Source organism: Martes martes (assembly GCF_963455335.1).
Source record: "Martes martes genome assembly, chromosome: 2".
Classification (NCBI taxonomy): Eukaryota; Metazoa; Chordata; class Mammalia; order Carnivora; family Mustelidae; genus Martes; species Martes martes.
The window spans coordinates 139,691,463-139,715,695 of record NC_137889.1 but is presented as its reverse complement, the minus strand read 5'-3'; the positions used below and the strand labels follow the sequence as shown (position 1 = coordinate 139,715,695).

The following is a 24,233-nucleotide window of genomic DNA, read 5'->3' as shown; positions in this document are numbered from 1 at the left end:
GGGCCCGCGGAGCGCAGCCACGAGCCAGGGGCCAGGGTCCGGAGGGCGGCGGAAGTGAGCTCCGCGCGGCGGGGAGAACCGGCGGAGGCCGACGGTCCAGATTGCGCCCTCCCCTTCCGGGTTCCCGATTCCCGCCTGCCCAGAGGCCGCCCCCGCGGGGTCGACCAATCAGAGGCCGCCTTGCCGGGCCAACCAATCAGAGGCGCGTCCTCTCCCGGGTCCTGGCCCCTCCGAGCGCCTGGGCCGCGCGCGCGTCCGAATCTCCCGCCAAAAGCCCCCCTCGCCCCGCCCCGCCCGCCGCGCGGAGGTTCGGCAGCCCCGGCCGTCCCATGCTAGGACGGGGGGCAGCGTGTCCTCGGGCCTGTCCCCGTCTGGCCGCGCGGCGTCGGCCCGCCGCCTTCCGGAAGGCGGCGTCGGGGCTGCGGTCCCGCGTTCCCCTGCCCGGGCCCGGGACGCCTGCGAAGCGCGTGCAGCCTCCGGGGCTCCCCCGCCGGCCTGGGCCCGATGGTCTCGCCCGCCGCGGCGCGCGCGGGAGCTCCGGGGGCGGGGCCGGCGCCACATAAAGGCGGTTGGGGGCGGGGCGCGCGCAGAATCTGTCAGCGCCGGCGCGGGTGAGGCCGCGGTCTCCGCCTCCAGCCCCGGACCCAGCCGCCGCCGCGCTTGCCATGGCCTGCCGGCCGCGCAGCCCCTCCGCCTATGGGAGCCGCCGCGACGGCGGCAGCAGGTGAGGCGGTCCGCGCGTCCCGGGCATTCCGGGCGGGCCGGGCGGGGGTCCGCGACGGGCGCCCGGGGCCTCCCCCTGACGCAGTGTGTCGCCCGCAGTCCGCCGCCCCCCGCGAGATGGAGCCTCGGGCGGAAGCGCAGAGCCGACGGGAGGCGCAGGAGGCCCGACGACGCTGAGGGCCCTGCGAAGCCGGCGGGCGAGGGCCGCCCGGACAGGTGGGCCCAGAGTGCGGCGCGGGCGTGTGGCGCCCGGGGCTCCCGCCCGGCTGGGGGGGGGGCGTCCCGCGCGCTGGCGGTGCCCGCGCTCCAGCTCAGCCGGCCGGAGGGGGCCGTGTCGCCGGCGGGTTGGGTCGCGTGTGTCCTGCTCCGGCGGCGGCGCAGCCTGGGCGGGGATCTGCGGGGCAGGTGCGCTTCGTGCAGAGCCTTCCCGCCGCACTCCCGCCGCGGGTGGTTCCGGGCCCCGGAGAGGCCGCTGGAAGCCGGGGGGCAGCGGGGAGGCCGGGAGCTCCTGGGGCGCGGGCGGGGCAGGCCCTGTAGGCGGGCCTTGTGTGGGGAGCGGCTGACCGGGACGCGGGCGCTGTGGGGGGAACGTGCGGGGACTGGACTTCCCGCGGTTCTGCACTCGTTGGCGGGCCCCGGGTTCGGACGGGAGTCTGGGGAGACTCAAGGCGCAGGGGTGGCTCCGAACACCCTTGCTGCCCACGGAGCCGTTTGCTGCGAAGGAGAGGGTGGGGGTAGAGCGGATCCGGCCGGGGAGGGAGGCGGCGACTGGAGCCGGCAGTGTGGACGCTCAGAGCGCCGGGTACTGCACGAGTGTGGCCTGTGCGGAGTGGAGCCTTTTAAAGACGCGCTGCTGGGAGAGCTGCTTGGGCAGAGACGCTGATGTGGCCGGCGCCTGGACGCTGCTGCAGCCGGACGTGAAGAGAAGCGACGGAACCCCGTGGGGATCAAGATCTGAGTGCTCGGCGGTCTCCGGTTTAGCGGAGAAGAAAACGTTAGGTCCTTATACGCTGCCACCAAAGTCTTCTGTATCCCCGTGGGTGGGCCTCTGGCTCGGGAGTCAGCCACCGGGGCCTTACTCCTTTAACACGGCGGCGGGAGTGCCCTTGGCTTCTCTTGGCTCTGTGGGGGCTGCTTGTCCCCTGTCTGCTGCGGTGATGCCTGGGGGGCGACCGCGGGTGCCTGTAGTAGGGCCCTTAGTTCATGGTACAAGGTAGGCTTTGTTTTCTATTGCAGCACTTTCCCCTAAAAGTACTTTTGTCCTAGAATAGGATAGGTTGAATACGCTCGCTTGATCTAGAAAGGTGGCCTTAGTTCTACCAAAGGTATTTTCTATTTTACCAAACTATGCGATGTAGTGGAAGGTCATTTGTAAGCACCTTTTAAGAGTTCAGCAGTCTGTCATGGCCCAGACCTGAGCCTCTTGGTCCATGAGTAGGGACACTGAGGTCCAGCTGTCGACAACCTTCCACGTGGTTCCTTTCTGTGTCTGGGATGCAGTTACTGAGTCACTTTAACTTTTGGTTCTTTAGATTGACTTCAGATCCTGCCAACCATTTTTAGGTTCTGGAAACTTAGTTTTAGAAATCTTAGTTTTTCTGGGTGAGATAGCTGTAAGAGAAGAAGTGGTAATTGCGCACAGTTATCATTCATCTGTTGCTGCGGTGGCATGTGGTTTGCAGCTAGGGTGCATCTGGTCTCTTAGAGTGGCACCTGGAGTTGTGTCTATCTTTGGTGTGTCAGTGGCGGCCAATAGAAAATTGAGGAAAAATAAAAATGTCGGTTTGCATCTAATCTACAAATAATAGACATACCAACAGTTCTGAGTGCCAGAATTCTTGGTATTAAGCCTTTTTCAAATTGCTTTTTTTTTTTTTAAACAATTTTTTATTTGAGAGAGCATGCGTGCAGAGGCTGAGGGACAAGCAAGACTCCCCACTGCGCAGGGAGCCCGATGTGGGGCTCAATCCCAGGATCATGACCTGAGTCAAAGGCAGGCACTTAATGGACGGAGCCACCCAGGCACCCCCTCCTTTTTTTTTCTTTTTAAGATTTTATCTATTTAACAGATTGCAGGCAGGCCGGGGCTGGGGTGAAGCAGGCTCCCTGCTGAGCAGAGAGCCCTATGTGGGGCTCAGTCCCAGGACCCTGAGATCCTGACCTGAGCTGAAGGCAGAGGCTTAATGAGTCACCGAGTCACTCCATAAGTTGGTCTTTTTTTTTTTTCTTTTAAGATTTTACTTATTTATTTGACAGAGAGAAAGAGATCACAAGTAGGCAGAGAGTTAGGCAGAAAGAGCTGGGGAAGGGGGTTCCCCACTGAGCAGAAAGCCCGATGCTCTCTGAGATCAAGACCTGAACCCAAGGCAGAGGCTTAACCCAATGAGCCACCCAGATGCCCCTTGATGAAAGGTTTCCTTGATCTCTGGGTTGAACTGAGCTCCTTGTTTACACTTAACCAACTCTAAGGCGTGCTGTTTCCAGTACGCTAAGTCCTAATGTGGCAGGAACTCCTACGTATATTCCTATCCCATTATTTTAATTAGGTGATACGTTCTGAATAGTTAATTAAGTGCATTTAAAAGTAAATAATAAGCACCATTTATTAAGTACCTTTTATGTGGTGGTCACTTTTTGTATATGTGCTGCCGAAGCGAGCACGGTGGTCACTTTTTGTACTATGAAGTGTTACCTAGTTTCTTTTTAAAATACTGAAAAATAAAATAGTTTCTCATTTTGTAAATGAAAGAACAAGTTGTGTTCTTGTCTGTGCTGAAGGTGGCTTGTTCACGTGGCCTTCCCCCCAGTGGACTGTTTCCTTATGATCCAGCCAACACCGGTAGATGGTGGGTGCCCGCAGGTTCTACAGATAAACCCCCGAGAGGCTTGAAGTGAATTGCCCAAACTCAGTGAGCTAATAAGCAATGGAGTGGAGAGTATCCTGGAGCCCATTCCCTCGACACTCTGCAGACAGCATGGGAGCATCTCCTAGTGTGCTGTTTGAAAGGACACTGAATGAAGGTGTCCTGGTTCAAACGCGCGTTTTTGTTGTATTGCAGTTTTACCACTCCTGAAGGCCCGAAGCCCCGTTCTAGATGTTCAGACTGGGCAAGTGCAGTTGAAGAGGATGAAATGAGGACCAGAGTTAACAAAGAAATTGCAAGGTATACATCCCAGACCCTTGTGAAGTGTGATCCGTGGTGTTGCCAATTATATGTTAGTTTCGAGGTGTGTGTTAGAAGGATGATTCTTCAGAGGGTGGTTCCCATTCCAGCAGCATTAGCAGTGCCTGACCACTTGTTGGAAGAGCCCATTCTCAGACTTCACCTGGCCTGCTGAATGGGAAGCTCGGGTGGGGTCCAGCCATGCCTTACATGAGCGGTGCAGATGCATTTGCTCACTGAAGGACTGTTGTCTTAGTGGCTGTCCTTCCGCCATGGCGGTAGGTGGGAGGTGGTGCTACCATGATGTCGCCAACCTACCACGATGCCTCTAACCTACCACATTGAGTTCTGCCACCCCAGCCAACTGTGTGGCTCTCTATTTACCTTTTTTTTTTTTAAAGATTTATTTATTTATTTATTTGTCAGAGAGAGAGAGAGAGAGAGAGGAGCGAGAGTGAGCACAAGCAGACAGAGTGGCAGGCAGAGGGAGAAGCAGGCTCCCTGCCGAGCAAGGAGCCTGACGTGGGACTCAATCCCAGGACGCCGGGATCATGACCCGAGCCGAAGGCAGCTGCTTAACCAACTGAGCCACCCAGGCGTCCCTCTCTATTAACTTTTAATTTATTATTTTTTAAAAGATTTTATTTATTTGTTTCACAGAAGCAGGCAGAGAGGCAGGCAGAGAGAGAGGAGAAGCAGGCTCCCTGCCGAGCAGAGAGCCCGATGTGGGGGTCGATCCCAGGACCCTGGGATCATGACCTGAGCCGAAGGCAAGGGCTTTAGCCCACTGAACCACCCAGGCGCCCCTATTTATTTATTTTTTTTAAAGATTATATTTATTTATTTGACAGACAGATTACAAGTAGGTGGAGAGGTAGGCAGAGAGAGAGGAGGAAGCAGGCTCCCCACCGAGCAGAGAGCCTGATTCGGGGCTTGATCCCAGTACCCTGGAATCATGACCTGAGCAGAAGGCAGAGTCTTTAATCCACTGAGCCACCAGGTGCCCCTGGCTCTGTCTTTAGTTAGGGAGTGCACTCTTGTCTGATACCTGGTTCAGGTAACAGCTCGGAAGTGGGAGAGCACAGGGAGGGGTCCCTGGCTTGGGGCCTAGGAGCCCCTTGCAGTTGTACCCAAAATTGTTATGTATATCCAAGTTCTCACAAACTCCAAGCCTTTGCCTCGACTCATTATGGTTCACACGATGCATCCTTATGCACTGCTTCTCTCTCGATTACAGTCTGGTATTTTTGGATCTTTCCTTCCATTTGAAATATGCCATCCAACCCAGCTGATTGAGCTTTGAATTGAAATGCTGTAGCTCGTAATCAGTTGGAGTATATTGAACTGAGTCTCTTGGCTCTTAAATCTTCAGAGAAGATGCATCATCTGAGCAGGGAAGTAGGGCCAGCCTGCCTGTGCCACCTCTGCAGTGCTTGATGGTGCTTACAGCTACGTCAGGAAAGGCCCAGGCCACACGTGCGTTAGTTAGGGCCCCTCAGAGGGCTGCTTGAATTTCTTTTAGGTATCAAAATGTATGTGTGTGGGTGGGCAGTATGCCTGGTTAGAAATGGGCTCCTCCAGCATTTGGAATTAGTTGTTTTATTTATATAGATTTCGTTTTTCCCAACTGTAGATCTAGGATGTTTGATTTGGTCTCTTGTAGTTTCTGTGTTCCGTTCCCAAGGCTCGTAACAGCTTTCTGCACATAGCCTATCTGTCCTGACCCTTGCCATGGACTATTTACGGATCTTGTTGATGGAGACCCCTGTCTCTCTTGACTCTCCTTTGGTGGACCCTGCTTTGTTCTGCAGTTGTCTCATAGGCCTGTCTCCAAAAATTGTTCTACTTTGCAAAATAGGCCTGCTCTATTTTGGGCCACCTTGCCGATCACACCCTTCCTGATGGAAAGCTGCTGCTCTAGTAAGACCCTGGTGGTTTGACCTACTGCTGATGGTAGTCTGCCTTTTTTACCAGAATTTAGTTCACTGTACTTCAAGAAGGATAATATGCACTACACATCACCTGTCTGGAAAATGGAAAATGGGTTTTAGCCATACTTGGAAGCCAGTCTGTTTCATCTGGAGTCCCTGAGAGAATGAAGCCCTACATATAGTGATACCGAGGACCTGCTTTCTCAGTTCTCACAGGCTGGTATAGAATCAGAGCTTTTCTAGGTACACAGGAAGTAAACTTGTTTGTTACTTCCTGGTTTCCAAACTGTACTTGGTGCCTCAGCAAACTGGGGGGCCTGGCACTTTTGAATTGGGAGACAGTAAGATATGACATATTTCAGACATATGAACTTCCAGTTTGAGGTGGTTCTTGGCTTCAATGTTAGATTGAGCTACACCCTTTGGCTGACATACCTTAGCAACGCAGGGTTCCGGTAGTTGCAGTGATAGAAATCAAATGCCTCCTGAAATCCATGAGGAACAAGACTGGGGTATGTTCAGTCTCTTTTGCAGATGGAAGAAGGCAAGCAGAACCCAGTAGGCATACATGTAAGCACTTGTGGTATTTGAAATAGAAAAGAGTTTATCTCAATTTAGGTTTATTTATTTTTTTTTTCAAAAAGTGGATCTCACTACATAACCTGAAGCTGTTAGAGGCTTTTTTTGGCTTAGAGAATCTCTCCATTACATATGGCGGTGCCCAGGGTTATTAAGGAAAGTCGTTTGCTCCCAGAGCCTGGCTGCTCTAAGCGCTTTGTACGAGCTTGGTGTATAACTGACCTTATGAGAGAAGGTAACCGAGGGAGATTAAAATGAAATGGAACCACCGTGCCGTTACCCTGATTCACTTACCAGTCCACACTGTTCAGGGAGAGGACCTGACCTCTGGGGGCTCCCTGAAAAGCACTGTGTTAACTTGTATACCTTCTAAAAGAGCAATGTTTATTTTGTTCTCAGATATAAAAGAAAACTACTCATAAATGACTTTGGAAGAGAGAGAAAATCCTCATCGGGAAGGTAAATGCCATGTAAATGTTTCTTCTCTTAATTCAATAGGCCTGACACTTGATGGTGGGAAGAACTGCACATGGGATGCTGGTTTCCCAGCAGCTTGCGCTGCTTAGTCCTTTCCTCCCTGCTTTGAAATTTGTGCCTGTTATGTACTACATTCCCATGGAGACAGTTCTGGACTGTTCTGGGATTAACGTGGTTTAGAATCCAGAGGACAGATGTTCTTTCATTGTTGTGTTTTATCATTGTCTTATGTAGTGGTCTTAATTTTGAGGCTCGTTCTGTCCATCTCATCTTTAGTTCTGACTCCAAGGAGGCGGGGTCCACGGTGCCAGCTGACTTAGAGACAGACGAGAGCGTCCTGATGAGAAGGCAGAAGCAGATCAACTATGGGAAGAACACCATCGCCTATGACCGCTATATTAAAGAAGTCCCCAGGTAGTCTTGTGTCACTGGCGTGTCCCGATGGGGCTGTGGGGCACTGCAGTCTAGTCTCTGGTCTGCTTCCGTGGTAAATCTGACTTGGTGTACTTCATGGCAGCTGAGGACCACTGAACCACTTTGAGGTGCTTATGTGACAGATGAGGAAGGAAGGGGACTGAAAACCCAGGGACAGGAAGATAAGAAACTAACATGTTATAGTTCAGAGTGTTAGGTAACATTTCAAGTCCCAGGACTGCTGGGTTTTAGACACATAAAGCTGTTAACATGCGTGATAGGAGAAGAGTAAAGTTCAGGTTATAGTTGTAAAGATGGTGTTGGAGAAAAACATGAACTTTGTCCCCTCTTGTCCCAGCAGCATGCTCTTCCTACCCTGCTCCTCACACACAGGGTTGCAAAGAAAGCTCAGAGAGGGTATCCATTTCATGGTAGGACTAGGGGTCATATATGCTTTTCTGGAGCACAGATGGCAAAGGGAGAGGAGAGTCAAAGGGGTAGTGCTTTTTCGTACATAACTTTTGCTCATTTTATGGTCTCAGTTGATCTACAATTTTTGATACCTCTAATCTCAAGAGTTTTGTTAATCTTCGAGCTGACGTACAGTGGCAAATGGTATGTTCTAGAACAACCTCCCTCTTTCCTGTAGACACCTCCGACAGCCTGGCATCCATCCCAAGACCCCCAACAAATTCAAGAAGTATAGTCGACGATCGTGGGACCAGCAGATCAAGCTCTGGAAAGTGGCTTTGCATTTTTGGGATCCTCCAGCTGAAGAAGGATGTGATTTACAAGAAATGTATGTCTTCGTTGCATTCTTATCCTCTGTTTCTGCAGTTGGTGTAGTGATTGAAATCACGTGATCGTTTATGTGCAGGTTATCATGGTACAGAGGGTCCCTGGGAGTTCTGAGAGCACCTTTGCATAGCTAGAGAAAATGGAGATCAGTAAACCTAGTGATATGAGGGCTGTTGTTTATTTGTTCTTAAATTTTAATTATTTTTAAAAAAATTTTTTAAAGATTTTATTTATTTATTTGACAGAGAGAGAGAGATCACAAGTAGGCAGAGAGGCAGGCAGAGGGGGAGGGGGAAGTAGGCTCACCGCTGAGCAGAGAGCCTGATGCGGGGCTTGATCCCAGGACCCTGAGATCATGACCTGAGCCGAAGGCAGAGGCTTAACCTGATGAGCCGCCCAGGCACCCAGTTTGTTCTTAAATTTTAAAATAAACATTCTGAAAGGTATTTGAGTAACCTATTAAACTATGAAAATAAAAGGTCTTAATTAAGGAAGCTTCTTACTCCCCCCCCCTTTTTTTTTAAGATTTTTATGCTGGGGGGAGAGAACATGAGCAGGGAGGAGGGGCAGAAGGAGAGGGAGAAACAGACTCCCTGCTGAGCATCAGGCCTCAAACTGAAGGTAGCCCCTTCACTGACTGAGCGCCCAGGTGCCCCTTCCTGTTGGTTTTTCAACTCAAGCCTAGTTGGAAAGGTCTCATGCTGGGTTTTTGCCCCAGGGTGAGGACACCTGTTGAATAGGAAGGTGGAAAGGACTGTCTTGCATGTGACCCCTCCTTGGGCACCTATTATTCAGCTCCCTCCTGACCTGGGCCTCTGCCTTCCTCAGAGACAAGTTTATTCATTCAGCAAATACTTGAGTTCCTGCTTTGTGCTGGGGAAATTTATTAGGAACTGTCATTTTTGAAATGAGTTATAACATGGCTTTATAGATTTGGTCTCACAGATGTCATAACATCATACTGATTTTTTTTCCCATTATGACACTGTTGTCTGTTCTCTAGGAGTAGAAAATAGGAAAATTAGCAATTGCAGTATTCACCTCCCCCCGCATTGGGCCTGTATTGGTGCTTCTGTGTAGAAGGATGCTTGTGGGTGTGTAAACAGCCGCACCACAGTTGAGAATAGGCAGGTGGTGGTATTCTCTGAGCCAGGTGGACGTTTCCCCTTGTGGCCACTGTGCTAACCCTACCTGTGCAGGGCAGGGAGGTGAGGGTTCACTGGAAACTCCCCATTGCTTCCGGAGCAAGGGAGATACTTGGTAGTCGGTGTGCGCATGGGGCAGCGTGCTGATCGTGCTTGTATTTTGTGAACAGTCTGGGAGGACCTCTCTGCTTTAAGTGGTGGCTGATGCACCTGTTTCCTTTCACTTGGCAGACATCCTGTGGACCTTGGGGAGATGGAGACAGAGTCTGTGGAAAGCAGCTGCGAGTCCCAGACGAGCTCTCAGGATAACTTCGTAAGTGCCTTTTCTTGGTTTTGTCTCTCACCATGGTGTTTTGGGTTAGTTGTTGACTGCGTCTTCCCCTTGATGAACTGGCATTGAAGCTGGAGTTCAGTTCTCCTGCTTTTGAAGGGGCTCCTTTATCTCTTCTCACATCACTGAGATGTCGACTTGATGGCATTCCTAGGTAGTACCCTTAATTGAAGTTTTTGGTTCAATCCACCTACTCAGTCCTGCCATTTTCATTTTAAAAGTGAAAGGCCTTTTTTCCTGGATTCCAGTGTCTGTGTAGGTCTTGTCCCTGACATGAATTTTAGGCTGTATGCAGTTTGTGGTGGTGATTTGCTAATGCAAGATTATTTGTTAGTTACTTCTAAATAAAGGTATGCTTTGGGCCTTAAGGGTTTCCCCCACATTTGCCGATTTTTAAAAATTACATGTCTTTGAGGGGGAAAAAAAACTATAAAGATTAAGAACAGGGGCGCCTGGGTGGCACAGTGGGTTAAAGCCTCTGCCTTTGGCTCGGGTCATGATCCCAGGATCCTGGGATTGAGCCCCGCATCAGGCTCTCTGCTCAGCAGGGAGCCTGCTTCCTCCTCTCTCTGCCTGTCTCTCTGCCTTCTTGTGATCTCTGTCAAATAAATAAATAAAAATCTTAAAATAAAATAAAAAAAAGATTAAGAACAATATACAAGAGGCACCTAGGTGGCCCAGTGGGTTAAAAAGCCTCTGCCTTCGGCTCAGGTCATGATCCCAGGGTTCTGGGATTGAGCCCGCATTGGGATCTCTGCTCAGTGGGGAGCCGGCTTCTTCTCTCTCTGCCTGCTTCTCTGCCTACTTACGATGTCTGTCTGTCAAATAAAGAAATAAAATCTTTAAAAAAAAAAAAAGAACAATATACAAAATTAGCTCATCTAACCCTGTAGTTGCTGGTTGGGTGCACGTTCCTTCAGACTTTTCTGCATGTGTACAAGCAAATATACACGAGCAGTTTGTAATAAAAGCCCTTTATTACCTTTATAAGGAGACCACCCTGATATTTGCATATGGAAATACTTAGCATATTGAGTGAAAAAAATAGATTGAAACTAGAAAAAAGCAAATATTTGTTGTGAGGTAGTTAGGCTTTCTGTGGGATCATGCTGTACTGTATTTGGACACTTGAGAAGCTGGTAAAATAAAGGTGCATAGTTGCCTTTTTCTTTCTCTTTTTTTTTTTTTTGCCTCCCATCTGTGTCCCACCCATGGCAAGCCTGGCATGTGTCCTTCTAGTTTTGTGGCCCATCTGCATACCTTGCCCTCTGTGTGACTGTCCCACAGGAGAGGAATAGCAAAGTTAGATCATGAGGCATAGAGTTTAACGGGTTATTATTTTTTTTTAATATTTTATTTATTTATTTGACACAGAGAGAGAGAGATCACAAGTAGGCAGAGAGGCAGGCAGAGAGAGAGGGGGAGGCAGGCTTCCCTCGGAGCAGAGAGCCCGATGCGGGGCTCGATCCCAGCACCCCAAGATCACGACCCGGGCCGAAGGCAGAGGCCCAACCCGCTGAGCCACCCAGGCGCCCCCAGGGTGCCTTTAGTCTTTTTGAAGACTAATGACGTGGAAAAATTTTAGAGATAAATAATAGCAGGATATTCAGTGATGGAAAGATTCCAGTTTTGTGGATATTTATGTGTATGTAGGACTAAAAGGGACCTGTGAAAATCTCAACTGGGGTTCATCCTTAGTTTGGATCAAGGGTAACTCTTGTCCCCGCTCAAGAAACATTCTGGGGATGCCTGGGTGGCTCAGTGGGTTAAGCCTCTGCCTTCGGGTCAGGTCATAGTCTCAGGGTCCTGGGATCGAGCCCTACATCAGGCTCTCTGCTTAGCAGGGAGCCTGTTTCCCCACCTCTCTCTGCCTGCCTCTTCTTGTGATCGCTCTCTCTCTCTCTCTTTCTCTCTTTCTGTCAAATAAATAAATAAAATCTTAAAAAAAAAAAAGAAAGAAACAGAGTCTGAACATCCCACCTGCAGAATCAGGAGTTAGAGGGAGCTGCTCAGGCCCAGGGGGCAAGGAGGAGCCGGACCATGAAGATTAGAAGTAGGAGTCCTGGGGGGTCCAAGAGGAGGTGGTTCAGAGATGGCCGGATATGCTGAAGGGAGGAGAAGCTCAGGACTAAGCCCTTTATTTAGTACTACGCACACCCAGGTAACTGGGTCCCTCAACCACCCCAGTAGACATGGACATAGCCATGATGTCACTGTGTTCCAGAAATGTCATGTTGACAGAGCACTCCTGTCTAATCAGCTGTCCATGTTCAGGCCTCCTGGTTGCCCTAAGAATGTTCTTTTTACAAGTCTTTTTTTCTTTTTTGATCCACAGTTAGATCAAGGATAACTTGTTTAAATTGCCGTTTCTTACATCTTAACTTAGAATAGTCTTCCTCCCCTTTTCCTCCCATTACATTAACTTTTTGGGAAGACTTCAGGCTAGTTTTGTAGCGCAGAGTTCCTCATTTGGGAGTTCTATTGTTTCTTGCAGAACCAGATTCAGAGTGAACACTTAAGGCAAGACCATGGTGGGAGTGTATGGCCCGTTGTCCCATTATTGGGGATGTTAAGTTTATAATATGATTCAAGTGGTATCAGCCGGATTTCTTCCTTGTAAAAATAACTTTTTTTAAAAGATTTTAAGTTTTTTACAGATTTTATTTATGTACTTGAGAGAGAGAACAAGAGAGCACAAGCAGGGGGGCTACAGAGGGAGAGGGAGAAGCACTCCCCACTCTGTGGGGAGCCACATGTGGGATTTGATCCCAGGACCCCAGGATCATGACCTGAGTGGAAGGCAGACGCCACCCAGGCGTCCCTAAAAATAACTTTATTTTATTATTTTTTTTTAATATATATATATTTTTATAACTTTATTTTTAACATTCATTTAAAATTTTGGTTTTAGTTGGTATAAACATTGGGTTTCCCTGGGTTTAAATGCTCTAAATCATAAACTCTCTTAACCTTTGATTGTATGACCTTGTAATTAAGCTTTTTTTTTTTTTTTTTTTTAAAGATTTTATTTATTTGAGAGAGCGAGAACATGAGAGGGGAGAAGGTCAGAGGGAGAAACAGACTCCCCGCAGAGCAGGGATCCCGATGCAGGATTCGATCCTGGGACTCTGGGATCATGACCTGAGCTGAAGGCAGTGGCTTAACCAACTGAGCCCCCCAGGTGCCCCGTAATTAAGCTTTTTTAATGAAAAAGCAAAACCTCTTTAGTAAGGCAGGTCAGAAATACGCTTAATCAAACACTGCTCTCTCCTGGCCTGAGAGCTATTGTTTAGTTTTGTCCCGTCTTTCATCAGTATTTTGTGCTCACAGAAGGTGCGCATAGGTGTGCACATCTGTCTGAGCTGCTCACTTTACACAGTGCTTTGGATCTAGCACCTATGATCCCTTTGGTAGTGTAGTTATTGGGGATTGTGAGTGAGCGTGACATACGCTCTGTCACGCGATTCCCACAAGTTGCGGGGTGCAGGATGGGCTCAGCGGGGGCTCTGTCCTCTGCCCAGTGCTAGAGTAGCTCAGCCAGGTCCTCCTCGGCTGGCAAGCACGTGCTCCTTGGTTTGGGGGGACTCTGCTTCACAAGTCACGGGGAGCGGGTGGTGGTGCCCCCAGTCCCCGATACAGCCCCCTGAGGGTCAAAGGGCTGGGGCTCAGTCGCTGTAAAGGGTCTGTGAGTTTCTAATGGGTTGGTTGGTGGGTAGGGATTTGACCTATCCACTGCGTGGAAGTAACTAGGAGATGGATTTGAATTCTCTCTCAGTAGCATTCCAGAACACACAGACCTTCACTGGCCATGCTCTGTCTGGGTCCCGTAGAGCTGTGAGCGTGGGAGGCAGTGGTCGCAGCCTGTGCTTAGTGCCTGCAGCACCAGGCTCCACATGCCTTGGGAGCTCGCCCTGACTGTGCCTCTGTCTTCTAGGACGTGTACTCTGGCACACCCACTAAAGTCAGGCACGTGGACTGCCGAGTGGAGGACGAGTTTGATCTGGAAGCTTGTTTAACTGAGCCCTTGAAAGATTTCTCAGCCATGAGCTAACCGATGCTACCTGGAGGCTACTGGGAGCGAGAGTGCCTCCACCTGGCAGGCAGGTTGGGGGCTGGCCAAGCATGTGTCCTGCATTGGTAACTGGAGGGTTTCTGTTCCTAGTTCATTACTGCATTATCTCATGGTGAATTGTTACTCTTGCCTTATTTTCTTAAGAAACGTTAATTTTATGTATAGTGAGTATATTTTGCATGTTTTAAATTGTAAATGGAACTAAATCCAAGGAAAACTGAACTTGAAGCAGTCTTGGAAACTTAGTTGCTTAATCCCTACCATCCTCTAAGTTAACCTGACAAGCTGATTTTGACTGGTTTTCCCCGAGTATGTTAGACATTAAGTTGTTACTTGTCAGATGGCTGGTTTGGGGTTAGCCACACATTCATGGGGCCAGTTGTGCATCAGCTTTCTTTACTGGTATCTGAGTATTCTCATAATTGGTTAACTTTAATATCTTTATGGAAACTTAATATGGGGCCTTTTGTCAGTATGTCAGGGTGTGGGTTTTTTTTTCCTCATACAGAGCACTGGATAGTCAAAGATAGTAAATTAAGTGTTAAGGGATTTTATGTAAGTTATACAGTCTTAATTTGGTACTTGTAAATAGTGGTAGGTAGGCCTTCTACCTGTAATACTCCAAGAGTTAAGGCAGCAGAGGGGTTTAGAAAGAACATTTTTTTACCGTCCGTTAATTTACCATGTAAAATTGCTGTAAATGACATGTACAGATTTTCTGTTCAAATATTCAATTGTAAACTTCTTGTTAAGACTGTTATGTTTCTATTGCTTTTGTATGGAATGATACTGCAAAAATAAAAAGAAAAGAACCTTCTCTAGCTGATTTATTATGTTGTCAAATAGGCTGACTGCCAAGTGAATTCCTGTGTTTGGAGGACCTTACCCTGTGGCGCTGGGGAGAACAGTGCATGGTGGTGAAGGAAGCTTGGCCCCAGCTCACTGAATTCTGCCTAGTGAGGAGGACCTTATTTTATGTTTGGAGCTCTGATGGCGGATCTTGGTTCGGGCCAGAGTCACATCCAGATCTCCTGTCACTGTAGAGCCTGGCCATATTCGGTGGCGTGTGCCCAGTAGACTTAGGGTGGAAGCCAGGGGATCTAGGCTTGATGCTCATTCAGCAGCGGAGGTGGGTGGCAGGGCTTTCCCTGTTTCCTGAGACAGACCAGGGCTGTGCAGTCTGCCTTGGAGCAGGGTAAGCATCAGGTTTCGAGGGGCAGCCTTGACCACTGCGTATCTTCCGTAATTACGCCTGTGATCCCTGGAAACTTGGCCTATGGATGGTCTCTCAGACATGATGCAAAGGATGGGTTTTGGCAGCTTTGTTCAAGGTCTTTCAAAAAGGCAGGAGTCCTTCCTTGTTCACTTTATTGAGCCCATACTGTGTGTCAGACACAGTTCTGGTAGGTCTTGGAGACCTGTAGGAGACCGGGTGCTCCAAAGTGTGCACTCATGCTCTACTGGGTACAGAAGACTGTAAGTACAGTGTCAGGTTAAGGGGTAAGAACAGAGATGGGCAGGGGGATTGGGGAGGACTGGGAAGTGGGAAGTTATCTTTTTTTTTTTTTTTACTTTTTTAAAAATTTATTATTTTTTTATTTTAATAAACAAGTTGTCATTTTTTATAGGTTGATTGAGAGATGCCTGATGAGGTGGCCTTTGGACAGACGTGATCTCAGGGAGGAACAACCACCTCAGAAGGCAGCAAGTGCAGAGGCCCTGGGGTAGGCTGTATAGACTTGTGTATATAGACTGGTGTATAGACTGCTGGTAAATGGCTCACGTGTGGGAGAGATTTTGTAGCTGGGCAGGAGCTGGCAGGACTTGGAGGAGGAAAGTGCCGGTGGGTGCCTCTGTGGCTTTGAGGAGACTTGGGGTCAGGGGCTTGGGGGGAAGGTGTGCAAATACTAGGAACTGGAGCAACATGGTCCTGGCCACGTGGCGACGGAGTCGAGCAGCACTGTTGCGTCTGGGGTGGGGGTGGAGGAGGACAGGCTGGATGGGCTGCCCGGGTGTTCTAGGCAGTGCCTTGGGCGCCCCTGCTTCCTGTTGGAGCTCCGGCTGAAAGGCCCGAGGAGAGCGGGAGCCCAGGGAAGGGCTTGTGGGCAAAGGAGCAGTGCTCACTCGTCTCCCGTGCCTTCCACCTTCCCGGGGATAAGCAGGGCTCCTGTTGAGACCCGGGGTCCTGGGATGGCCAGGAAGGTGTGTGCTGGGATGAAGCTGCAGCTGTGGTCTTGGCTCATTACGACCTTAAAAAATCGGGACCCCTTTCTAGGTTTCCCAGAAACTCCAAGGCCTTCCCCAGTGGAAGCTCAAGACGGAGAGGGGCTTCTTCCAAGGAGACCTGTGTGAAGGCCAGGAAGTTTCACAGGAGGCTCAGAAAGCTTTGGAGAGAATCCCATTGTCAGAAACACTGCTGGTTTGCGCTGGAAGGGACAGGCAGGAGGAAGTAAAGAGGGGCCCTGGACCCTCTGGATTCCACTAGCAGGACCCATGGGGAGGAAGCTTCAGCACTGCAAACACAGCCTGCCTTTTTTTCCCCTCCCTTTGGAGGTGGAAGCGGGGTGGGGAGAATCTCAGGCTCCATGCTTGGTGCAGAGCCCAACCTGAGGCCCTACTGGGGCTCGATCTCACAACCCAGAGATGACCTGAGCTGGTATCTTCTTCACTGATGGAACCACCCAGGTGCCCCAAACATAGGCTGCCTTTTGTGGAAAAAGAGTAATTCAGAGGGTGGACCCAGGAGCCCAGAGGCAGAGCCAGGAAGCCTGGAGGCCCTGATGGAGCAGGACCAGGCCCAGGGGCCCCCCGAACTCTGAACAGCAGTGTCTGGAGCAATTGGCCCAGGTGGGGCCCATTGCTGCGTGTTGTGTGTATATGTGTGGGGGTGGGGTGGGGTCTGGGGACAGAGCAGACACGATGTCTCTAGCTCACAGGTCTTCAGACTGAGAGGATCTCCACACCAGAAGAGTCCTTCTTGAGGGATAGATTCTGGTCTTGGGGCTGGTGGTGTAGGATAAGACTTGGAGGCCTTGAGGGGCTTGTCCCTAACCCCGTGGCCGGAGGGTGGACTAGAGTGGTCTTAAACGAGGGTGAGGAGGCTGTGTTGGCTGGAGCGGGGGTGTTACACACGTAGACTTGGGCTGAGTAAGGTGGGCAGTAGCAGATGTGAGATCTGATTTAGGTTCTAGAGGAATCATTCTGGCTTTTAACTTCACACTTAAATTCTTGGAATGCTGTTAAACAACAAGGAAATCAATCTTCGAACTTCAGTTCTTGCCTTTGGATGCTGTTAATGTAATCTAGTATTTTCTGTATGAGTGTTACAAATAACCAATAGGCTAGGATCCAGTCCTCTTTATTCTTGGCTCTTGTACATCTAACGAAGAAGTGTCAGAACTAAATTAAGTTTGTCCTGCATGATTAATTCTTCACACTTCCAGGCTGATTGCTATCTCGCTCCCATTGGGATTCTTTTTTGTATCTCCCCACGCGTAGACATGGTCAGCTTATCAGGATTGTCATCCTGTGTCCCCCAACTTTTTTGTGTGTGTTGGAAAGCCACTCTTGTTTCTTCCTGGTGTATCAGGAACCTCTCCCTTTGGTAGGAAGACATCAGTGGATCCTCTCAGGTGAGTCAACGGTCTCTGCCTGAACCAAAACCCTGCACTTTTGGCTTTCTGGACCGTGTAGGTGGCTTTTCTGTTTAACAGAGGTCTTTTTATTCCATGTAGGCAAAGTCCCATCACGGTGCTAACACTTGCATGTTAACAGGTGAGCAGTCGTCTTTGAACCTGGGCTGGCGGGTGGGAGGAAGTGTGCCTTTTTGATCATCGGTTCTGCTTATTTTATTTAAGGGTGGTTTTAATATGTTTTTCCTGTGTTTGTGTGCATGTGTGTGTGTGGACGTGCGTTTTTTGTTTTACTGTCGCTGTGTCCCTTGCTTTCCAGTGTGCAGGCTTTACTTGGACCTTATGCCACTTTGTAAAACTCACATTTCAAAGATGCATGCTGTTTTCCAGAAAAATGATTCATTCCCTCAGTGTAGCATAGGAAGCCAAGTCTCCAAATATCGGCACTAAGGACCTTGATCACTGGCTTTCCAACAAAGGCACCAACTGTAGGTGTCCTTAGCTCTCCACCTGGCCGCATGTGCATTAGGGGCCGCTGAGTGTGGACGGTGGGATGCAGACCTGTCCCTGTCTCTAAGAGCAGGATAATAGCATCTACCCCGTAGATTATCGGGAGTTCAGAGAGACCCTGAGTGCCACGTGAGCAGCTGTGGTTGCCAGGAGACCCATGTACTGCATCACCACAGCCCTGCACAGTGCTGCACGGTGCTTCATCCTTCACCACCACTCAGGGCAGGGATGGTCTTCGGGCAGAATAACTGGCCTTTGGGAAGCAGGAAGCCAATGACAGAGGTGTCCTAGCCATTTCATGGAGGCTGAGATGTGGGTGGGTGTGCCTGGGGAGGGGTCCCAGGGCTCAGTCAGGTGTGTGCTGCTCCCTCAAGTCTGTGCCAGGCCATGTGTGGGGCATGTGGCATGTCCCCCTGTGGCTCTGAAGGTGATTCTGAGAGTGTCCTGTGTGACAGCTTTTCGTGTCTTTGGCGTGCACTTTGGGTAAAAGGCAGAATTTTAGTTTCTTTTTCTTTCTTTTTTTTTTTTAAGATTTTGTTTATTTATTTGACAGAGAGCACAAGTAGGCAGAGTGGCAGGCAGAGGGAGAGGGAGAAGTAGGCTCTCCACTGAGCAGGGAGTCTGATGTAGGATTTGATACCAAGACCTTGGGATCATGACCTGAGCTGAAGGCAGCCACTTAACTGACTGAGCCACACAGGCGCCCCAGAATTTTAGTTTCCAGAGGAACTTTCTTCCTATCCTTGGGCAGAATTGGGCCTCTCCTTGGGCCTGTGGTTGACGCAGGCAGGCGGGATGAGGCTGTACGAGTTCTCTCTCGATGCACAATAGGTTTCCCCCAAACTTAGTGGCTCATAAGAAGGATATTCTCTCCGTTTCTATGGCTTAGTGGGGTCCTCTCTTTCGGGCTCTCACACTACTGCAGTGGAGAAGTCGGCTGGGGCTGGGGTCCCATCCGAAGGCTTGACTGGGGAAGGATCCATGTCCAGCCGCACTCACGGATATTGGCCATGGATTGCCCTCTGTTCCTCAGCAGGTGGCTTCTCCGTACAGCAGCTAGTGTAGAGCATGCAAGCAGGGAGGGAGCCAGCCGCATGGAAGGTGTAGCTCGGTTTCGGAAGGGATGGCCTGTCACTTCTGGTGCTGAGCAGCTGGTTGCCGGCCAGCCAACACCAAAGGAGAGGGGATCAGCCAGGAGTTTGAAACTGGGTGGGGATTGCTGGAGCCGCTTTAGAAGTCAGCCTATGGCAGGGGCGCTTGTGGATGGTTGGGCATCCATGGCCGTGGGCCGCAACCGGAACCTCAATGTTGTACAGAAGTGAACTTAAAATGGGCCACAGACTTAAATGTAAAGTGTAACACTGGTAGAAAATCACTGCACTCCGGAGCTGGGCAGAGTTCTTAGTCTTGACCCCAAAAGCATGATCTGTGAAAGGAAGCATTACTGAAATGGACCCTGTCATAGTTAAAAGCTTTCGTTCTGTGAAGGAGCTTGTTAGGAGGATGGAAAGACAAAATGCACAGGAGGAGAAAAACCTTTGTAAACGACACACCTCACAGGACCTGTATCCAGAATATATCAAAAGTTTCAAAATTCAAAATAACTCTGATTGGAAAGTGAGTGAAAGGGGGGTGTCTGGGTGGCTCCATCGATGAAACATCCCTTCGGTCGTGATCTCAGGGTCCTGGGGTTGAGCCCTGTGTTGGGCTCCATGCTCAGCGGCGAGTCTGCCACTCCCTCTCCCCACTCATTCTCTCTCGAATAAATAAATAAGGCCTTTAAAAAAATGAAAGAAAGGGGGCGCCTGGGTGGCTCAGTGGGCTAAAGCCTCTGCTTTCGGGTCAGGTCATGATCCCAGGGTCCTGGGATCGAGCCCCACGTCGGGCTCTCTGCTTCTCGGAGAGCCTGCTTCCTCCTCTCTCTCCCTCCCTGCCTCTCTTGCCTACTTGTAACCTCTGTCTGTTAAATAAATAAATAAAATCTTAAAAAAAAAAAAAAAAGAAAGGAAGGAAGCCAGAGGGTGTGAAGGGGGCATGGCAGAGGAGCCAGAGGAGGGGACTGTCCCCAGATGCTCCTGCCTGTCCAAGTGGCTGGCGTATAGCAGTGCCGACACTGAGTGCTACTGAGAACCAGGTGGGGGGTCTGGGGGCCTCCCGCAGCACTGGTGGGAGGTCCACCACTCTGGAGACAAGCTTGACTACTTAAAAACCAAACATGCAGCCCCCATAAGCCCTGTACTTGTGTTCCGGGCTTTAATCCCAGAGGGAAAACACATTCAAACAAAAACCCGTACCTGAATGTTCACTGGGCTTGTGATCGGAGCTTCCCCAAACTGGAGACAACCCAGATGCCCTTGGACAGGCGAACAGGAAGCTATAGTGTGCTGCGCAGGCGGGATCCCCACAGGGACCAACGGTGTCGCCTGTGCCGTGTTGGGTGTGAGAGTGTACTCTCCTTTTGCAAGACCTTTTCCAACAGAGAAAGGACCATTCACAGAGACTTCTCTGACGTACAAAAGATCTGTAACCACACGTTGAAAGCACACCACATTTCTGAACACACTGGCCCAGAATGACCAATGCCAAGACATGTTCTAACAAAATTACTGGACTTGAAAGGAAAAGAAAAATCCTTTGGACATCTTATTAAAAAAAAAAAATACGGGAAAGCAGTACATTATCAGACTTTTTGACAAGTATTTTATCCTAGGGAGATGGTGAGTGGTAGCATGTTTACAAGATGTGAAGAGAGAAAATGTGCACCGAGGATTTTATGCCCAGAAAACTCAACTTGGAAGTATAAAGGGCACAGGGCATTGTTACCCACATGGGAGAATGCCAAACAACCTGCTCCTGGGAGCCATTCCTGAGGAATCTGCTGGAAAATGAGCTCTGATGGCCAACAAGATCAGGACATAATTTTTGCAGTGATCGTGGTGCTGTTGCTGCTGGCTCGGGGTGCTGCTGACATGGAGAGGGGCATCCCTCTGCCTGCCGCTGCCCTGTTTGTGCGTGCATACCCTCCCTCTCTGACAAATAAAATCATGAAAAAAAAAAGGCCAGGGGAGGATGGGCAGACACAAGGCTTGTGTTTGTAGTGATCACATTGTGGGTGCTAGCCTCGCTACCCTGACAGTGTCCTCCGTGTGGGATAAAGGACACACACTTGCACCCAGTGAAGAGCTTCCAGAAATGCTGTGTGGTCCAGGGTCAGCCAAAGTCGGCGGGTGAGCAGCTGCCAGACCATGGAGTCTGACTCAGCAGTAGAGAGGGGTGAGCTGTGCGGACGCCCAGCCCCAGCGAGTCTGAAGGAATCCTCCAGTCCAAGAGGCTGCGTACTACCTGGGTCCTTGTACAGAGCAGATGGGAAGGGAGAATGACAGAAGTGGAGGGCAGGTCAGCGGCCAGCAGGGATTCTGTGGGTATCGTACACATCCATCTGTAGCTGAGCATTTGGTCTAAATCTTATCTGTAATCTATACTTTATACTTAATATCCGTATCTAATCTGTATCATCTTTACCTGCCCTCATGCTCTTGCTGCTGAAAAGCTTTAGAAACAGTGACCATCCTTTGCCCTCATGTTGTGGTCTTAAAATCCCATTAGTCACCGTGAGGGCCTCTTGACAGAATGGCCAGTCCCAGGTGTTGGGGATGTTCGTGATGAGCCTGGGCGAGGAATGTCTGGGAGGGTCACACCCAGAGGACTTGGCAGTGACCTGGAGAGGCCCCCTTGCCAGCCAAAGCTGGGACAGTTTGATCTCCAGTGGGGACAAGAAATGCAACAGATGGAAACCCATGAAAATGTTTTACATTCACAACTTGATAATGCTATTTTGGAAAAAGCAAGAAATGGGCCACTTTTGGGAGATGTTGAAAGCCGCTGGAGAGTGGAGGGGACAGTGTGTCTGGCCCGACATGAATGAGCTGTGCCACGGGGCCAGCAGGCTTGCTGACCATACCCACTCCCTCTCTGGCCCTCCGCCTTGTCCACTGGAGCGACGTGTTCTGGGCCCCTTAGCATGGACACAGCAGCCACATCCATGCTTTGGGCACCTCTGTGGCTCCGAGTCTCTAAGGGGCCCAGACCCTTTTTTTTTCCTCTTCTTTTTTAAGATTTTTTTTTCTTTTATTTGAGAGAGGGTGAGCGAGTGTGAGAGCACAAGACAAGGGAGGGTCAGAGGGAGGAGCAGGCTCCCTGCTCAGCAGGGAGCCCAGTGTGGGACTCCATCTCAGGACCCGAGGATCATGACCTGAACCGAAGACAGACCAACTGAGCCATCCGGGCACCCCATCCAGCAATTTTTTTTTTTTTAAGATTTTATTTATTTATTTGACAGACAGAGATCACAAGTAGGCAGAGAGGCAGGCAGAGAGAGAGGAGGAAGCAGGGTCCCTGCTGAGCAGAGAGCCCGATGTGGGGCTCCATCCCAGGACCCTGGGATCATGACCTGAGCCAAAGGCAGAGGCTTTAACCCACTGAGCCACCCAGGCGCCCCAACCCATCCAGCAATTTTTAAAGGCAAGAAAGTGAGGATTTTCAAGTCAGGCTGATGGTGACCTAGCGAACCAGGGGCATGTCAGGGTGCGTGAGCACTTGCTGGGGAGCCTTGTGTTAAACAGCTTTGAGCTATCATGCACATACTGTATAGTTTGCTCGTTTAAAGTGCGCAGTTCAGTGGCTTCTAGTACACTCAACAGAACGGGGCATGCATCTGCGCAGGCTGGCTCCTGCCTCGGCCACCGTTGCCTGCATCCCCAGTCCCTGCTGCTCAGGACACTGCAGGCCAGGGGACTCCCCCGCTTGCTTGCTGTCCACTGAATGCCCGGTCTGGTCCCATGTCAGGCCTGGGCACTGGCCGAGCCCTCTGGCCGGCCCACACTGCTTGTTTGCCAGGCACCAGGCCACCAGGAAAAGCCACTGGGTGCAGATAAGGAGAACGGAGGTGATGGAGGTGCCTGCCCTACACGAGGGGTGCAAGTGTGGAGTGGTGCACGACCTCCAGAGGGGTCAGCCAGCCCTCGGAAGCCTCGCATGTGTTATGGATGTAAATGTAAACAAGACTTTGGAAGATGATTTTGGAAAAAGTATGTATAACTTTTGGGATGGGAAAAAGGAGACCATCCAAAGCAAGGAGAATGAACTTAAATAAAAAGAGTTTTTGAGGAAGATGGCCTTGGGCCTGGCTAGAGGGGCCACCACCACCCCTTTCCTCCTCTGCCTTGTACTGCCGAGTCCACCAAACTGGCCCAGTGGAAGGCGAGCAGAGGCAATGGGTGACTGGAGGACTCTGGAACCCTGAGCCCGAGGCAGAGAAAGGTGAGCTGGTGGAAGTTGAGCTGTGGGAACTAGGACTCACTGCAGACCTTCTTCCCAGGGTCTGATACACATCTGTCCCTGAGGCCAATGCCCTGTGCCTCCTGTTCCTAATTCAGTAATCAGAAAGCAAACAAATAGAAGCCAGAGGGGGAAAAACTGCATCATTTCTTTACTACGTAAGTATCGAAAAATGAGTGAGCGTCCAGCTGTGGGACATCCTGGGAAAAGCAGAACCACGGGGGCAGTGACAAGACCTGTGGTTGCGGGGGCTGGGGGGGTGGGGGGGGGAGGAGGGCAAACAGGGAGCACGGGGCATGTGGGGGCCGGGAAGCAACTCGGTGATACTGCGGTGGTGGGTGCCTATCCTGCTGTCCTTGTCCAGACCCACAGAACGTGCCCCACCAGGGGGACCCTGATGTCATCTGTGGACTCTGGGTGATGAAGCTCCAGAGCTGCTCTCGTCCGGGGTAGGTGTCCGGGGCAGTGCTCTGAAATTGTCACCATCCTGGTCATCCATTATGTTTGGCATCTGTAGTTGGGTTCTGGAGAAAGAAGCAACAGGAAGCGGAGTGATACATCGATACGTTAGAGTACTACCGTACTTGTTCTTTTTCATACACTAAGACAGACACACATATCAGACAAATCCTTCTGTGTCTGGCTTATTTCACCAAGCACAGTGCCTGCAAGTTTCATCCCTCTTGTAACAGGTGTCAAAACATCCTTCCTTTTTTTTTTTTTTATTTATTTAAAGATTTATTTATTTATTTATTTATTTGACAGACAGAGATCACAAGTAGACAGAGAGGCAGGCAGAGAGAGAGGAGGAAGCAGGCTCCCCAGGGAGCAGAGAGCCCGATGCGGGGCTCGATCCCAGGACCCTAGGATCATGACCTGAGACGAAAGCAGAGGCTTTAACCCTCTGAGCCACCCAGGCGCCCCAAAACATTTTGAAGGCCGTGCCATATTCCACCGGAGTGATGGGCGCCATTTTGTTTTTCCATCAACGGGGCATTCGGGTCACTTTGTCCCTCTGACTGTTGTGACTAAAGCTACTGTGAACGGCTTACAAATTCCTCTTTAAGACCCAATCTTCAGTTCTTTAGTGTGTATACTCTCAGAGGTGCAGTTGCTGGGT

The 24,233-nt window shown here is 50.3% G+C and overlaps 1 protein-coding gene across 2 annotated transcripts; it reads left to right on the top strand.

Annotated features, from left to right (window-relative positions):
• Window positions 1–592: 592 nt before the first annotated feature.
• Window positions 593–14,463, top strand: SLBP (stem-loop histone mRNA binding protein). 2 transcript variants are annotated; one of them, XM_080797663.1, is made up of 8 exons: window positions 593–724; window positions 823–939; window positions 3,783–3,887; window positions 6,797–6,856; window positions 7,151–7,288; window positions 7,938–8,087; window positions 9,463–9,544; window positions 13,497–14,463. In XM_080797663.1, the coding sequence occupies exons 1-8, from the start codon at window positions 666–668 to the stop codon at window positions 13,611–13,613; spliced, it is 828 nt and encodes a 275-aa protein (XP_080653789.1). In that variant the 5' UTR covers window positions 593–665; the 3' UTR covers window positions 13,614–14,463. The 2 variants fall into 2 exon arrangements, with proteins under 2 accessions (XP_080653789.1, XP_080653790.1); XM_080797664.1 differs by lacking the exon at window positions 3,783–3,887 and having other exon boundaries at window positions 13,497–14,459.
• Window positions 14,464–24,233: the final 9,770 nt, after the last annotated feature.